The sequence below is a fragment of the Drosophila mojavensis genome, unplaced genomic scaffold (genome assembly GCF_018153725.1).
Source record: "Drosophila mojavensis isolate 15081-1352.22 unplaced genomic scaffold, ASM1815372v1 contig_80, whole genome shotgun sequence".
NCBI classification, from domain to species: Eukaryota; Metazoa; Arthropoda; class Insecta; order Diptera; family Drosophilidae; genus Drosophila; species Drosophila mojavensis.
The window spans coordinates 11,437,512-11,455,540 of NW_025318906.1; the positions used below are offsets into that span (position 1 = coordinate 11,437,512).

The 18,029-nt window shown below is 43.3% G+C and overlaps 1 protein-coding gene across 3 annotated transcripts; it reads left to right on the top strand.

Moving 5' to 3' along the window:
- Positions 1 to 4,373: 4,373 nt before the first annotated feature.
- Positions 4,374 to 17,729, top strand: LOC6579525 (BTB/POZ domain-containing protein kctd15). Of its 3 annotated transcripts, none has more exons than XM_015163737.3 (5): positions 4,374 to 4,418; positions 5,312 to 5,374; positions 15,981 to 16,088; positions 16,185 to 16,696; positions 16,815 to 17,729. In XM_015163737.3, exons 1-5 carry the CDS (start codon positions 4,408 to 4,410, stop codon positions 17,258 to 17,260), a joined length of 1,140 nt encoding a protein of 379 aa, XP_015019223.1. In that variant the 5' UTR covers positions 4,374 to 4,407; the 3' UTR covers positions 17,261 to 17,729. The 3 variants fall into 3 exon arrangements, with proteins under 3 accessions (XP_015019223.1, XP_015019224.1, XP_002005419.1); XM_015163738.3 differs by having other exon boundaries at positions 4,387 to 4,778; XM_002005383.4 differs by having other exon boundaries at positions 4,397 to 4,494.
- The last annotated feature ends 300 nt before the right edge of the window (positions 17,730 to 18,029 follow it).

The window sequence follows — 18,029 nt, forward strand, 5'->3', positions numbered from 1 at the left end:
GTTTAAATGTTATATGAAATGTGTGAAATATGAGTTTTTGCCATTTGCTGTTTCGACGTTAATATTATTTTTGTACATATATACATTATATCCATATATATGTTTTTTATATTTGTTGTTGCAGTCAGTCGTGCGTTAAAAATTAAACGCGAATTTTTCAGGCCGCGTTGGCAGCGCAAAAATGGCATCATTAAGTAAAAGACCTGAGGGCAGGCATTGTAAATTTTATGAGCCTTTTTTTGTGTCGTTAATAATACAAAAAATATACATATACACATACAAATGCAAACACTGCTGTGTGTGTGTGTGTGTATGTGTGCGAGTGTGAGTGTGCTATATATAAATAATAATAATAATAATGATGCGTAAAAAAGTGCGGAAATTCTGAGCAACATATGTTTGAAGGCTTTCGAGCGAACCATTACATATGCTCTCTCTCTCTCTCTCTGCTCTCCCAATCTGTCTCTTTCTCTCGCGCTGTTCCGTTTGCTGTTTGTTATTATTTATTGATTAACACGCAAAATGCACAAACCATGGTGAAAATAAAATAACTACATACTTGAATAAATATGCATTTCTGCGCCCAGCTGCCCTGCTGGGGTCAGTGGGCGTGGCTGCGTGGTTTGTGGCTACTTTAAAAACCCATCAACAATTATTACTGCAGCATGTGAGAGAAATACATCTGGCTGTCGACGCTGATTTTGTAGACTTGCCTGTGTGACTGTGTCGGTGTGTGTGTGCGTGTGCGTGTGCGTATGTGTGTGGCCACGCCCACGACTGCCCCCACCCACTGGCCCGAAGCGTTGCAAACAATAAAGCATAAAGCGCGCCGCGCACATTTTGTCGAATTATTTTGTTGCCAGTTGCTGGCGGCTAACTGCAGCAAATTGGCTTGAAATATTGGTATTGCCATATGTATGAGCATTGCTCTCTCCCTCGCTCTCTCTCACGCTGGCTGTCCCTCTCACTTGCTCTTTGTGTGGCAATGTGTGCGTGAGCTTGTGATTAAAAAAATATTTAAAATTGCAAAACCCAAAGCGACGTCATCGCAGCCCAAAAAAGCAAAAGCGAAAAAAAGAAACAGAAAATCGAAAAAAAGAAGAGTAGCAATATGAAAGCCCCGTTTCGCTCTCATATGTGTGCGTGTGTGTGGGTGTGTGTGTAAAGCTTTGCTCCAAAACAGCAACTGTTGCCATAAGAAGTAATAAATGGCAAGCTAAGTGGGCTGCGCGACGCTGAGATACCCTAGAGAAGAACAACAACAAATTTCTCAATAAACAAAAACTTAGCTTAACTCTGGAGCTGAGTCTCTTCTAAGTGATTAATAGTACTTTGTAGCTGATCTCAGCATACCCTTTGGCCGTGTTGCTCCACTATAGGGTAGCACAATAAATGAACTAGTCCTTTGCCCAGTTTCCTGCCTGCACTCCGCCAACTCGGCTCCGTTTCACAATGAGTGAAATGAGCGATAAAATTGCAACAATTTCCACTGGCAACGTTATCCTGCTCCGTCTCCTCCTACACTTGCTGCTGCTGCTGCTGCTGCTGCTCCTGCTCCTGCTCCGTTGCCGTCTCCTGCTCGTTGCCGTCTCCTGCTCGTTGCTAGTGCGTCAGCGTTGGCGTTAGGCGCTGCCTCTGATAAAATATGAAAAATTGAAATGTCACTGGGCAGTGAACAATCATTGGAATCGCTCACATGAACACACACACACACACACACAGACGTGCACACACATGTGTTGTTGTTGCAAGTTGCAACTTGCAACAATGGCCACTTGTATGCAAATAGCGCAATAATATGAAGTATGTACAAAATTAATTTCGCCCGCGGCTCAGTTGCGGCTCGGTTAACAATTGCCAATGAAAAATGATGTGACATAAATGCGTGTTGGCTTAAAGGGTTGAGACAGGCGGCGCGGGGAAGGGGGTGTTGCGGAGGCTGTGGGTGGGTGTGAGACTGGGGATTGTGAGTGGGTTTATTTAGAGGGGTGGAGCAGTGGGGTAAGAGCTGGCACTCATTTTAATTACAGCTGCCTAACTGCATGCCCTACTGTACTTCCACTTCGTCGCGCTCTCTCGCCCTCTCTCTCTCTCTCTGTCTCTCTCTCTCTCTGTGCTTCTCTCTCTCCCTGTTTTGAAATTCCGCCTGCGGCGTATTTATCACAAGTTTTTCTTTGCACAGCCTTAAGGCAACTACGAAATATTTCAGCTGCCCGATGTCGACGTCGTCGTCGTCGTCGTCGTCGTCGTCGTCGTCATCGTCTGGAACTGGAACTGGTTCGCCTGCGGCATTGTTGCCAGCGACGTTTCTGCTGCTGCCGTCGCTGCTGCTGCTGCTGCGGCTGTTGTTGCTGTTGCTGCTGCTGCTGCTGCTTCTTTTGCCAACGCGTCAAAGTCTCAGCGATGCTGGCGCTGCTGCTGCTGCTGCTGCTGCTGCTGCTGCCGCCGCTGTTGGTTGCCTATGCGCACAAAGTTTCATTTCGTTTTGAGCCTTCCGGCGACTACAGCAGCGTTCTATGCTTTGTCATTAACACAAACACATACAGACACACACATAGACACTTACGCAGTGCGAGCGCAGAGAATGAGAAGGAGAAAGAGCTAACGAGAGAACGAGAGAAGACGCGAAACAAACGCACTTGCATAGCGCTAAAAACGGAAGCTGCTGTTGAAGTCTGATGCTGACTTTGACACTTGCAGCGCAGTGTGTGTGCGTGTGTGTGTGTGTGTGCTAGTGTGTGTACACATATGCATGCTCATTAGTAATTATGTGCATAAGTATGCTATATATAAATGATCATGACAGTTATAGAAGCGAGACAAAAATAACTGTGATAAATTTAATATATATTAATAAAAATACTCGAATTTCGATAAATCAAATCATTAGCAACACACCTAAGAATTAGTTTCAATGAAAAAAAAACTAACCATCTAACAATCGCAAATCAAGCCAATTCTTCAAGCAAGATCTGAGTTCATTCAAACGAAAAACCAGTTATATGAAGTAAACCCTCAGGCGCAGAGCTGGCTTCCAGTTTCCAGGGCTTACGGCATGCTAGACTGTATGAGAATTAAGTATTTGCAATGCAATAAAGTCGATATACGAATATTCTGAAATCTCTCTCTCTCTCTCTATATGTATATGTATATCTAAAAATTCTTTTATATTTTCTCAAAGTTCGAATTAATCTTTGTTTTCATGTTTGCAGAATAGTTAACTGGATATAATCCAAAATAATTACCTTGAGCAGTTGCTAATTTGCAATGATTTATGGCTTGTCCAAGTACATATCCAGATATTTGCACATATATATTTGCATTTGCATGTGTGTGTGTGTGTGTGTGCATTGCTCTTCCATTGATTACCCATCAGAACAATCAGAGCTGTCGCCATTTCACACGCCACACGCAAGTCCAGTTACAAAGTTAATTGCAGCAGCTTAGTTGCAAACAACAACAACAACAATGGCAACAACAACATCAATGGCAACAGCAACATCAATGGTAACAGCAATAGCACATAAACCGGAAATAGACTATTAAACGCTCACACGCAAACATACACACACACACAAACATGCTCAAACGTACACACACACACATACACATACACTCAAACACTTGCAACTGGCAGTCATATGGTGGGAAAAGTCAGCAGGCAACAACAACAACAACAACAACAACTAAACAATCATTTGTTGTAGCCACTTGTGTTCGCGCTCTCTCGCTCCCTCTCACTCTCAGTCTCCTGCCGCTGCCGCTGCCTCTGCTGCTGCTGCTGCTGCAGCTGCTCTCTCCAAGGTCGCCATTTGCTAAAGACGTCAAACGTCAAACATCCGACACAACCTGCAACTCGAGCCAGCTCGAAGCCAACAACGACTTGCAACACGTACGTCAAGCCACGGCAACATTCTAATAAGCTAATGTAAACAACTTTCAAATTAGTTGAATTCAATTAGTTTTTAATTGGCTAGCCCCTTGCTTGAAACTAATTTAAATTGAATTTAATTTAAATAAAATTTGATTAAAAAAAAGAATTTACAACATTTAAATCGAAATGAGAGAATGAGAAAAATATGAGTGATGATTCTAATTAGACTGAATACGAATATGATATATATACTAATTGGAATATGTGAATTGGAGAGTTCAATACTTTATTCATCAATTCTTATACTCAGTGTTCTGCTTTAATCACACATTTCCCGTTCAACTCCATGCACATAATCCACTTATCATATCATAGTCGATTCCTCGTCCACCCCAAGACCCAATTCAATCCCATTTGCTGCTTGCATAGCCTGCGGGGCAAGCGCGTTGGCCAGCATCGAACATGTTTGAGATGGAGTAAAAGCCAGTTGGAGCTCGAACCGGGATTCAGTTCACAGCGAACGCTCGGCGCGAATGCAAGTCAGGTAAAAAGCAATTGAGAGGCGCTTCAGCGATTAGTAGGCAACAAACGGCGGGCGCGACAACAACCGGAAACCGGAAGTAAACATTTTAAGTGAATTTGAACACTCTGTTTAGTGTGCTGTTTGCTCTTTGGTCTGTGTGTGTGTGTGAGTGTGTTTATAAAGCCATTTCAATTGGCAATGCGCTTAAATTAACATTAGAAACGGAAATTAAATGCTAGCCAAATAAAATATATAAACAAAGCCAACAACAAAGCTAAACTAAACTTGAAATCCAAACAGCATCGATCTATATTTGTTGTCTACGCGCGCTGTTGCATATAAAATAGTTAAAGTGCATTTCCTAAATATACCGACTTTTTTGTGAGTTCCATTTGCATTGTATGTGTGTGTGTGTGTGTGTGTGTGTGTGGGAGAGAGAGTGGTGTGTGTGTGTGTGGTTTGTATATGTCTATGTGTGTGTTTTGCCTCTGTTTTGATCTCTATGCTCTAGTGTGTGCGTCCTTAAGATGCAACAGTTTATTTTGATTTTCTCAATGAAATTTGTTATTAAATTCAAAGATTTTTCGTTGTTGTTATGGAAAGTTGTTCAGTTGTAGCTCTCAAGAAAATGTTTTAGTTTCTACAATATATCTTTTAATACACATATTTATCATGCGGGCGCCCAAAGGGCTTCAATCTTTGCTAGCCTAAAGGCCTTTTAGCTGATGATCTTGACAAGAGTTTAGGAAAACATTTATTTATATTCATGTCAGATCTCTCTGCCTCTGTAAGATCTCTGCCTCTCTCTATTTTTCACTGTATGCTCAGGCTCAGGTCTTGTTGATCTTTTATAATACTTGGCTTTACTCTCGACATTATATTATAATATTCATATATTCATGTTTCATTTCTAGAACTCCATTTGTTGCATTGGATCAACGATCACCATTGACGGTGGAGTCCTCGTGTCCCAAGCGGTAAGTAAATTCCAACACTTCTCTAACAGCAAAGCAAAAACTCTCAATCAATCTCTCTCCTACTATCGTTCTATATATCTCTCTGCCTGGCTGCCTGCCTGCCTGTCCGTCTATCTAAGCCAATAAATTAGTTCGAAAAAGATTCTGTAATAAACGAATTTTGAGCACACATAAAGGCCGTTCTCTGTGTTGCATGCCACAGAGAAATCTCTTTCAGCATATTTTTTATTTTTGGTTTTACCCCTTTTATTGTTGTTGGCGCCGCAGGCTTAACTGATTTTTCGTCTCTCCCACAACTGCGGCATGCACATGCCACATGCCACATGCCGCATGCCGCATGCCGCATCCACAGCCAAGCCGAAGTCCGAGTCCGAGTTTGAGTCCGAAAATTGTGTGCCATAAACGCAGACGTTTTAAAAATTTGATGCGCCTCAAGTGCTGCTCGGCCCGCACCAAAGGAGAAATAAACAAAAGCACGAAGAGCAAAACAAAGTACAAAAAAAACGAAGCAAAATGAATATAACAAAATACAACAAAAACAACAAAAACAACAAAAATTGTACCAAGCCGCGGGCATTTTTCGACAAACTTGGCCCGCAGCTGAGTTAAGTGTGTGCGAGAGTGTGTGTGTGTGTGTGTGTGTAAGTATTAGTGTGCATTGGCTAAAGATGACGACAAAATGAGAGCTGCGGCGCGGTGCGGAAAGGTCACATTATTTTTTTTTCCATACCTTTAAGGCTATAAAATACGTTGGCTGATGAGGCAACCGATTGGGGAAGGGGCAAGGGGCGAGACGGGGAGAGGCAGGCTGCTGCGATTGACCGGCTGTTGTTGTTGCTGTTGTAGCGGCTCGCTTGCCAGCCAGCCAAAAACTAAGCGGTGGGCATGGCCAAAATGCCCGACAGCCACAAAGAGTCCACATGCAACAAAACAACAACAATCGCAACAGCAGCAGCAGCAGCAGCAGCAGGAGAAGAATTACAAAAACAACAGCAAATTTTTTTGTTGCCTTTTTTTTTTTTTTTTGTTTTGGCCAAAGTTCTAAAGTTCAAAGCGTGGCCAAAACCAAAATCGCATTCAAATGAGGCCAACAGCACAAAAGCAGCAGCAGCAGGCGAGGCAGGCAAAGGGGAGGGGCGAAGGAGGCAGGCAATGTTTTGTGCGACCTTCGCCAGTTGCGACAACGGCGACAACTGCTACCAGCTATTGTTCTCTCTCGCTCTCTCTCTCTCTCTCTCTCTCTGCATCTCTCTCTTTTCTCTATCCATCTCTCTCTATACATGCAACTGGTTTAAGCGTGAGCGAAGGCGGCGGCATTGGCCAACGCCAAGTAAAGTCAAAGTCGTTTGTTTTGTGGCACAATAACAAAACGCAGCTGTATTTGTGGCTGCCTGCCACACGTGCCGCCGCTGCGTCTGTGGCAGCCACCAAAAATGTTGCTCTCTCAATTGGCAATTGGCAATTCGTATGCGTTGTATTTAAAATACATTTTCAGTTTGCCTCCGCTCGCCTCTGATTTCGATTACAGGCAAGAGTCAAAGGATCAGGTCAACTGACGGCGGTAATGAAAGGGGCGTGGCGGTGGAGGGGGGGAGACTCTGCATTTGAATGCCCATTCAAATTACTGTTGCCGACGCCGCTGCTGCTGCTGTTGCTGTTGCTGCGGCACACAAAGCGCTTAACGCGCTGTGTGTTAATTAAGCTGCAATTGGGCATCATTACCAGCAACAACATTTGCCAACATTGGCAACATGGCAATTGCCAGTCGACGGACGCAGGCTAACGGCCAACTGAAGCAAGTAGTGTGGCTACAGAACGACTAGGAGATGCCCTAACTATGCAATAAAAATGAAATGTTGTTGGTGATGCCAGCTTAAGCAATACAAGACTTGATATTCTTGATTCCTGATGCTGAGAGTGAGGGAAAGAGAGAGAGAGAGAGAGAGAGAGAGGAGAGAGAGAGAGAAAAAAAGGGAGTGAGAGAGACAAAAAAGGGAAAGAGAGAGAGAGATGGAAAGAGAGAAAGAAATACAAAATGATAGACAGACGGGATAGATAGATAGATAGATTGACAGATAGATAAGCATTTATTATAATAATTTTAAATTGGCAATTTTAATTTTAAAAATATATATTATATAAATATTTTTAGTCTTATCTCTTTTTAAATTAACAAAATATATATTTTTCAATTTTCAAGCAAATTTTCAACAGTAATTTTAAAAAAATTTGAAATATGTTATAAATAAGAAGAATATAATCTTAGAATAAGCCAGTCGATTTCTACTTGATTTTCTCACCTAACATATAAGCATTTAAAATGGGTTCGTTTAAATATAAAACAGCCTCAGTGGCATAGTTTAACTATCTCTCAAACTAACCTTGCACACATTAAATAATATTTGATGGGTCGTCAAATTGAATGAAGATCCAATTTATCCTACATTTATATACAATACACACAAGAATACTTCAAAATTCTAACAGGAAAAGCTCTGTCAGTCAGTCAGACAATCTTTACAAATCACACTATAAGTGCTATATACCCTTTGAAAATCATAGCTTGAAGGGTATGTGGTGGAAAGGCAATTGGAGCTGGTGCTGCTTTTACTGCTGTTGCTGCGGGTCGCTGCACCTGCGTTTGCATTTGTTCCACTTGCTGTCGATTTGCTTTGTGTTGCCTCTGCTGTGAGTTGTTGCTGTTGTTGTTGTTGTTGTTGTTGTAAATGCTGTTATTGCAATATGCACTCGCAAATTGCGCCAATTAGGAAATGCGCATTGCCTGCTGCCAGTTGCCAGTTGCCAGTTGCCAGTTGCCAGTTGCAAGCGTTGCAAGTAGCATTTGCCACTTGAATGGCTGCACATGCAACTGAGGCTGCAACTGCAACTGATGCTGTTTGAGCTGCACTCAACTGAATGCATTCTTGTTAATTTCCATGCACACTTGATTAGCCCCCAACGAATAAATGAATAAGCGACGCCGCAGCCAACATGAATAAATGAACGCAGGCGCTTTGCGATCGATTCGAGAGAAAAAGAAACGAATTCGATTGCAATTGACAGCCCAACTGAGTTGAGCTGGTTGAGCTCTACATATGTTTCAGTTATAGCTAGCAAAAAATAAAGCAAAATACAATTAATTTCTGTATACAGTTACTCTATAATATTGATGCTCTATAACTCAATTACTTTGAATATCCATTGTTTTCCAAGTCGATTAACTTTTAATTGTATTACTCTCTAAGTCTTTTAATCTATATTAAAAATTTGGTACACTCAGCTTTAGTAGACTCGACTTTTAGGAAAGCTGATGAAGTGTTGATGATGAATCTCAAGTCAGCATAAAAATTACCATTGGGCTGAAAGCTCAATAAAATATATGTACATAAATAATATAATTAACTGACATAAAGTGAATAGATTGTTTGAAGACATAATTCAAGAAGCAGAGATTTATTTTGCATCAACAAATAAATATATATAAAATAAGAATGCCATTATTTGTTTTTTTTTTTTTTTTTTTTTTTAACTTTTAACTTTTTTAAAATTGCTTTTTAAATTATTCATTTAGAACTATCAAATATTTTTAGGAGATTTTAGTAGTTTAACGTTTGACGCCGTAATTGAATAAATTTAAGTATAATAAATGAGAAACTTTTGCTTTACATTTTTCTTTATTTCTTTAAGGTAAGCAATTTTGATATATGCATATTTGGCAATTTTATATATACTTAAAATATTTTAAAGAATTTGCCCCTTTCGCAAAATTTAAGCTAAATTCAATAATAATTTTTTTTATTTTTTTATTTCAAGCATTAAAAATTGTCAAATATTTCTCATTAAAATCAGCTTACAGTTAGTTTAGCTGCATATAGTGAGCAATCAATTGGTTTTATTTCATTTTTGCTGCATATAATTGACTTACCTCTGCACAATGGGGCGTATGCGCAATTTTTATTTGTTGACTTTATCTTGCTGCTTTATCTTCTTCTGCTGCTTTAGCTGCTTGACTTGCAATTCAATTTTTGAAGATTTAGCTATGAAAACACTGGTGTGTGTATGTGTGTGTGTGTGTGTGTGTGTGTGTGTTGTCTGTGAGTTTTTGTGTAATGTTTGCTCTGCAACGCAGCCCAAGCAATCGCATGTTGCCAGCTTTCCAGTTAAGCCCATATATAAAATATCTATGTATATACATCATACATCCATATATATATATATATATATATATAATGTGGCATGTGTGGCATGTGCCACATGTGGCATACACCCAGCCACATGCTCATTCATTCCGTTCAGCTTTTGGCATATGCAGCGCAATCGTCGTTTTTATTTAATATTTTCTAATAAATTTTTCAAAGTTTATTTTTGAAAGCCTTGCAGCGTTTTAATATCTGCTACACTCGACTCGACTCGACTCCAACTCAACTTTTGCCATACACACACAGACACACAGCGCATATATTTGTACAATTTGGCACACACACACACACACACACACAAACACACACACACTCGCAGACATTCTGCAACTTTTGCTAGCAAATTTTCATAGGACTTGCGACTGATTTCCCATATGCGCCGGCGACTCTCTGCAACGGCTTCAGTTTTTCGTGGCCTTTTGTAACATGCTGCTGGCTAAGTAGAGGAAGAAGCAGCACAAGTTTTCTCATGTGCCGGCTACGCTATGTGTGCAACAAACTGCGTCCTGCTGCCAGCTGCCTGCTGCCTGCTGCCTTCTGCTTGGCTCTGGCTTTTTGCTTTTGGCTTTTTGTGCGCCTCCCGCGTCCAAACGAAAATACAGAGAGAGAATACAAAAAAAAAAAAAACTTTTTCATTTGCCTGCTCATCAGCGTTTTGATTTTGGCCGCCAACTTCAGTTGCCTTAGCTCCCCAGTTGCCCCAGCTCGGCTCCCCAGTTGCCCGTTCGCAGTTTCCACTCGACACTTGAGGCATTGGATTCTTCTTAAAGTGTCCTGCGGCCATTTGCGTGATTTGTGTGTGTATGAATGTATGTGTGTGGGTGTTTGCAGTGAAGCATATACGAGCACTTTGTGTTTGTCTTGCCAACATACACAAAACCTGGCAGCCCTGCCCCCGCCCCGCCTCCTAGCTGGGCATAGACCTGACTCTGCCAGCCCTTAACTACATTTTACTTCAACCCCAAAACTCCATGTGAACTCCCTGCCTATTACAGTTAGTTGGTTTTTGGCTATTGCAACTAATTGAAGCGCATTTTGGCGGCAACGTGTTGCAACCAGTTGTTGCAGCAGCAGCAGCAGCAGGAGCAGCAATGCCCTTCGAATGCTCCTGCTAGTTGCATGCAAAGTTTCTGGTGGCATTCCAAAGAGCTGCTGCCCCCTGAGCCCACCCCCACTCATATGAGTGCAACAGCAGCGAGGGGGCGTGGCTATGGCGGGGGCGCGCATAAAGAAGAGGAGCGAAGCTGCTTGGGCCGGCGGCATTTTAAAATTGAGATAAGGTTTTGCCTCGCCAAACTTTCGTTCGTTTCTGCTGGCGCTGGGAACTGGCTCAGGATTTGGTTTTGAGTTTGGGGTCTTTTTTTTGGAGCTTTGGGGGTTTGATTTCGCCTTCTTCTTCTGCTGCTTATTCTCTGTTGTTTTTGTTGCTATCGTTGTTGTTGTTGTTGTTGTTGCTCTGTTTTATGCGTTGTTTTATGCTGCCGCAGGGAGCCGCAACTTAGGTATGATATCTTTAAATGCAGACACACACACACACATGCAGCTCATATATGAGTGTGTGTGTGTGGGTGTAAGCCAAAACGGACATCCAACTTACCTCAAACCAAAACCCAAAGTTTTCTCTCTCTCTCTGTATGTGTGTGTGTGTGTATTGTTTTGGGGCAATATACCCAGACCAGAAAGCAGAGAACAGAGCTAAATCTAGAGTCGCCGTCGCCGTCGACGCTGGAGTCGGAGTTGGAGTTGGAGTCGGAGGCTGAAGTCGCCTTGTCGTGGTTACAGCCAATGCTTCATGCTCTTTTGTTGTTGTTGTTTTTGTTGTTGCCGTTAGCGCTGCAAGGATAAATGAATGAGAAGACGAGCATACACACACATACACACACACACACTCGCACACACCCACACACACATATGCAACAGCAACAACCGCCGTAGGAGCCAAGCAGACGAAACCCAATCTCCGAGCACCTTTGCCTCTATATGAGCGCTGCTCCTGCTGCTTGGCTCGACTCACTCTGCCTTAGCTCCTGCTCGTGCTCGTGCCTGGGCTTGGGCTTTGGCTTGGGCTTGGTGTTGCTGTTGGTTTTGGTTTGGTTTGGTTTGGTTTCGTTTCGTATCCATCCATGATTTCCGCACTAATTCCAAACGATCGCCGCTGGCGAAGACGAGCGTTTTGCCCTTTTTCGCCCAGCGAAGCCAGCATGCACGCAAGGGCGGCGGGGCATGGCGGGGGGGAGGGGCTGGGTGCGGTTGCAGGTCGAGCAGCGCAGGACACACTGTCTGGCTGGCCTTTGTGTGCGGAAGGTTGCCTGGCCGCAGGACATTTTGTAGGGGTTACATAGTCAGCGTCAACGTCAACGTCAACGTCAACGTCGTCGTCGTCAACCTCTGATGCTGCTGCTGCTGCCGCTGCTGCTGCTCTGCTGAGGTGTGTATCACTAGCTCTATGTTGATCTATGTGTGTGTATGTGAATGTGTGTGTGTGTGTGTGTGTGCACTTTAGCTCATTTCTTGGCTTTTGTTATCGCTTTTGTGTGGGTTTTCGTTAAAGGTTGCCAGCAGAATGGGGGCACTGGCAAGGACCACAGGACTACAGCCAATTGCTGGGGCGGCCATGTCGCATTGAGATTGAACAGCTTGCGGCTTGAGGGGCAACCGAGCAGTCGACCAGCCGACCAGCCGAGCAGCCCAGCATCGGAGCAGGCTGTGTCGAGTGAGCCGGTGCCAGTTCCGTCCACCTCTTTGGCCTGCGGCCGGTTTTGTCTATGCTACGAACTCTGCAAAATTATTTGGGCCGCAAGCAATGCAGCAGCAGCTGCAACTCGATAGTTTTGGCCAAAATCTGAACAATGCCAACTAATAAGCTGTCTTTTTGCCTCTCTCTCTCTCACTCTGTCCCTCTATCTCTCTCCTCACTCTCTCTCTCTCTGTTAATCTCTGTGTGCCTGGCATGTGTAAAACGAAACCCAATAATGGACAAAATGCTAAGCAATATGCAAGTGAAGCAGAGGCCCGAGTTAATGGCAATGCCATTAAAAGGCAAGCCAAAGATGTCAGTCATGAAGATGATGGCCGATGGGCGGCGGCAGAGGGAGGCGGGGCGAGCGCAACGCAAACGGGGCGTATTATGGTAGCCACAACAACGCCCACTCGAAATGCAAATGTAGCAGCCACAGCAGCAGCAGCAGCAGCAGCGGCAGCAGCGGCAGCTTGACAGGCATAGACTGGAAGCATAGGCTAAGGCAGAGGCACAGGCACATGCACAGGCTCAGCTCTTTTTAGCCAACAACAACAACAGCAGCAGCAACAACAACAACATTTGGCAACAGCAACGCTTCAAAATTTCATGCTAAGCTGAAGTGTAACCAAAGGCGCTGCAAACAGCCTCTGCCTGCTCGCACCCACACACACACACATACAGCAGAGATATCTATGTCTCTCTCTCTCTCTCTCGCTCTCTCTTATTCTGGCTCTGTCTGGCTGTTGTGTTGCCGTATAGAAAAGATAACGCCTCAGGCGCTATTGGACTAGAATAGGTTGCAAAACTGCAAAGCTGCTGCAGCGTGTGTGTGTGTGTGTGCGCGCTTATATACAATACCGTTAACAGTGGGTGTCTATGTGCGTGTGTGTGTGTGTGTGCGCCTGCTGCACCTGTGCCAAGCTGCCTCAAGTGGACCGCAAAGCAATTGAAATTGAATTGTTGTGTGGCACAGACCTCGAGCTGCAAGCTGCATATGTTGCGATTGTTGTTGTTGTTGTTGTTACTGCTGCTGCTGCTGCTGCTGCTGCTGTTGTTGTTGTTGTTGTCTATGGCATTTAAGCCACATTCATTGGCCATGTTTTATTGAGCGCAGTGCTTACGCTTTCATAATTGTTGTAAATTAATAAAAATGCAAAAAACCATCAACGCGACGCAGCTTCACACACACACACACACATGCATAAACACACACACTATCACAAACATATATAGACAGAGTATGAGAACTGCCCCGCAGACATTTTCTTTAGCAAATCTTTTTTTAACCCTAGCGTTTTTTCCAACGTCGCTTTGGCATTTTTTTTTTCGTCTCGAATAGGAATACGAATACGTATAGAAATACGAATACGAATACGAATACGAAAGCGAATGCGAATGCGAATGTGAATGTGAATGCGAATGCTCATGTAGTTAAAGTTAATCAAATCGTAATTACCCGAGCCATATAGCCCAAGGGCTTAAAACATTTTAAAAAGTAAACTTGTTTAGTAAATACGCTGAGTTTAGTGGTAAAGGGAGACATAGAAAGAGACAGGGAGAGACAGAGAGGGAGAGAAAGAGATTGAGTAAAGGAGAGAGAGATGGCTGGAAGGGGCTGCAGAGTCAACTGCATGAATTAACTGGGCAACGGCCAACTGGCAATTGCTCTGTGGCCTAATGCGCAGCACAGACAGCAACAAAAAAAAAACTGGTAAAACGGAATCATTCAAACGACTAATAAATGCCCTGTAATTCGATTTTAATTATCGTAGAAATGCGCTGAAAACTTTGTGTGGGGTCAAGAAGATCTTGAGATTATTTAGAGGTTAGCTTTGATATTCAATACAGATGCAAATAACTAAATAAGTTAAATGCTACTTTTTTATATAATCAAGAATATTATATACATTAAAATTTTATAAGAAGCTGCCAAAACATGAGACTAGACCAAAGCCTTTTAGATTACTCTACCTTCCTAGAAAGATTCTAATATTACAATATATTATTTCTATATAAATATAAGAACATACTCATCAAAATATAAAATATATAAAATAAGATAAAATAAAATAAAATGAATATATTTTTTAAAAATATATAAAATATATGTTTCATTTATTTAATAAAAATATTTTTGTTTTAGTGTTTTATATAAGTAACAAAATAAGTATATTTGTTTTAATGTTTTATATAAAAAACAAAATAAATATTTTTGCTTTAATATTTTATATAAAACATTAAAACAAAAATATTTTTATTTAAATAAATGAAACATATATTTTATACATTATTAAAAAATATATTTATTTTATTTTATATGTTGAGATATTAATTTTATTTTATCTTATTTTAATTTAAATGGGACACTTTATATACAAAACTGTTGTGTTTTAAATTTTTCATTTAAGAGTACAGGACACAATCGTATATATTATATACATCATTTATATGCATATTCCCAGAAATAACAACCAAAACCTTCCACAAAACTCAATCACTTCCATCATGCCCGTCACTCTAACTGTCTACAGGGTATACGCAAAAAAAGCATTTGTTAGCGGCGCTGTAATATTTATGAAAATGGCAAATGCAAAGGGGGGAGAGGGAAATGGTTAATTGGGCAACAAAGCCCCCCTGAACTCCCTCTCAGTCATTATTTACGCCCGCCTCGCACAGGTTGATTGAGTTTTATTAATTTGTTGTCCATGACGACTGCTAATGATACGACAGCTAAAAGAGCTCATGCTGATGATGATGAACAGCCAGAGATGGGCAGAGACAGGAACGGGTGGGGAGCGGGAGAGAAGAAAGTGTGAAAGAGAAAGAGAGAGACAGAGAGAGAGAGAGAGACTTGATGCGATTATTACGCAAAGCGCGTTGCGCGCTTAGTCGTGGATTGCGGCTTGGTTTACATTGCGTATACGTCATGTCGGACACAGCTTGACATGTCATAATTAGCGTGCGTGTTGCCGCTGCAGCTTGTTGCATGCACTCGTTGACTGCGACTCTGCCGCGACTCAGTTTGTTGCCATTACGATGCTCAAATCAACGTGAATTTCGTGTGAAAATCGAGGCGCATGCCCAGCGGTCAATTTGACTGTGCTGCCAGAGCCACGGCTGATCCCCTCTCCCTCTCTCTCCCTCTCTCTCGTTCGCTCTCTATCTATCTCTCTATCTCCTTTTTTAGCTTCGTCGTGGCTGCAACAGCAGCTGCAGGCATCGTATGTCTGTGTGTGTGTTGTGTGTGTGGGCTCCGGCTAGGGTCCACCTCCACATAAGTGAGTTAAACGCAATGAAAAGCCAAATATTCCCACAGAATCATATGAAATACTTTGCCTTACACACAAAAATTTTGCTCTTAACCAGGCGATGGCTTACAGCATTTTACCTGGGCATTTGCTGTGTCACGTTTCCAACTCATCGCCCCTCTCCCTCTCCCTCATCCTCTCCCTCTGTGTCGTCTGTCTGCCGGACCTGCCCCGCTGGGGCTGCATGTAATCCAAGCTGCAGTCAATTTTTGTTTGGCCAAATTGGTTCTCATGCTGCGACCAGCTTACATAAGCTCATCATGTCTGCCTCCTGCTCCGTCTCCGTCTCCGTCTCCGTCTCCACCTCCAGCTCGTTTCGATTGTTAACTAATTTGTCTTGTTTAACCTTTTTATTGTAGCAAAAAATGCGATATGGATCGAGAGCGCGAAAGAGATGCAAAGGGCCTCGAGCCGCGCGACTTATCCTCCACGGGCCGCATCTATGCTCGCAGCGATATTAAAATCAGGTAAAAGCTGGCTAGCACCTATCCCACCTGGACTCCAGCAATTTACACATTGGTATTCTTTTTTTTTTTGTGTTTTTGTTTGTGGCACATTTGCAGCGCTTCCCCCACCGTTTCGCCAACGATCTCAAACTCCTCATCGCCCACACCGACGCCGCCCGCCAGCTCCTCTGTGACGCCGCTGGGCTTGCCTGGCGCGGCGGCGGCTGCAGCTGTGGCCGCTGCGGCAGCGGCTGCTGCGGGCGCCGGACCCGGTGGCGCCTCGGCCGGGGCCAGTTCCTATTTGCATAACCACAAGCCCATCTCGGGCATACCCTGTGTGGCGGCCGCATCGCGGTACACAGCGCCGGTTCACATCGATGTGGGCGGCACGATCTACACGAGCTCCTTGGAGACGCTTACCAAATATCCCGAGTCGAAGCTGGCCAAGCTCTTCAATGGCCAGATACCCATTGTGCTGGACTCGCTGAAGCAGCACTACTTCATCGATCGGGATGGTGGCATGTTTCGCCATATACTGAACTTTATGAGAAACTCAAGACTATTGATTGCCGACGATTTTCCCGACCTGGAGCTGCTGCTCGAGGAGGCGCGCTACTACGAAGTGGAGCGTAAGTATAGACAAAATTCCCCTCTCTGCCAACTCCTCCTCTAACCGCATTTGACCTGTTGCTAATTTGCCTATCTCTCACTCTCTCTCTCTCTCTATCATTTTGTGGCCGTCGGCAGCTATGATTAAGCAGCTGGAGAGTATGCGCAAGGAACGCGTACGCAATGGCAACTATTTGGTGGCGCCACCCACACCGCCAGCACGTCACATTAAGACCAGCCCAAGGACGAGCAATGCGCCCGAGTGCAATTATGAGGTGGTCGCATTGCACATCTCACCGGATCTGGGGGAACGCATTATGCTGTCGGCGGAACGGGCCCTGCTCGACGAGCTCTTCCCGGAGGCGAATCAGGCAACGCAGTCGAGTCGCAGCGGCGTCTCCTGGAACCAGGGCGACTGGCGCCAAATCATCCGCTTCCCACTGAACGGCTATTGCAAGCTGAATTCGGTGCAGGTGCTCACACGGCTGCTGAACGCCGGCTTCACCATCGAGGCCAGCACCGGGGGCGGTGTCGAGGGGCAGCAGTTCTCCGAGTATTTGCTCGTCCGTCGCGTTCCAATGTGATAGGCTTCATGTCCAGGTCAACGTCTGCCTCAGCGTTCTGGGCACTGTGTAATCGTAATCTTTGTGCGCGTTGCGCACTAATTGCTTCCCCTTAGGGTGGTTTTTGGGGGGTTTCGACAAGGGGGTTTCGGCGGGCAGGGCAGGGCAGGGCGTGCCGCGGGTGTGGGCGGTACGTGGGGGAGGGTGTTTGTTTTATTTTTTTGCAAATTTCTAAAATCCAAATGTTATTTAATGTTTATATCAATTAGGTTTTTTTGCCGGAAGTCAACCAGATACCCGCACATGCACACGAATACACCCACATACACACACACATAGACACACAACAACAATATTCGTGTATTTCTTTAGCATTTAAGATGAAGCCCAGGGCCCCCAGCACTGATTTGTTTATGGCCTAAGTTGAGTAGTTCCGCTTAGTTCGGCATATTTAAACTAGTTTCTGTTGTTTTTAAGTAATTCCCATAATTACAAATACTTTCGGTTATTTAATTGCATAAAAAAGAAAACTAGCCTGATAGACACCTCCCGGGAAGTGTCTTGAAGCATATCTTATAATACGTACACATATGTAGCTATCAAAAAAAGAAAGAAAGCAAAAGTAAAAGAAAATCAAAAATCAAAATGAAATGAATAAAAACAAAAGCAAACTAAGCAACTATATTGATTAAACTCACAGCAATAGTTTTGTAGTAAATAATTGATGTAATTGAACTTTTATGAATGTAAACTATGGATTAACTTTTCAATATACATACATATACAAATA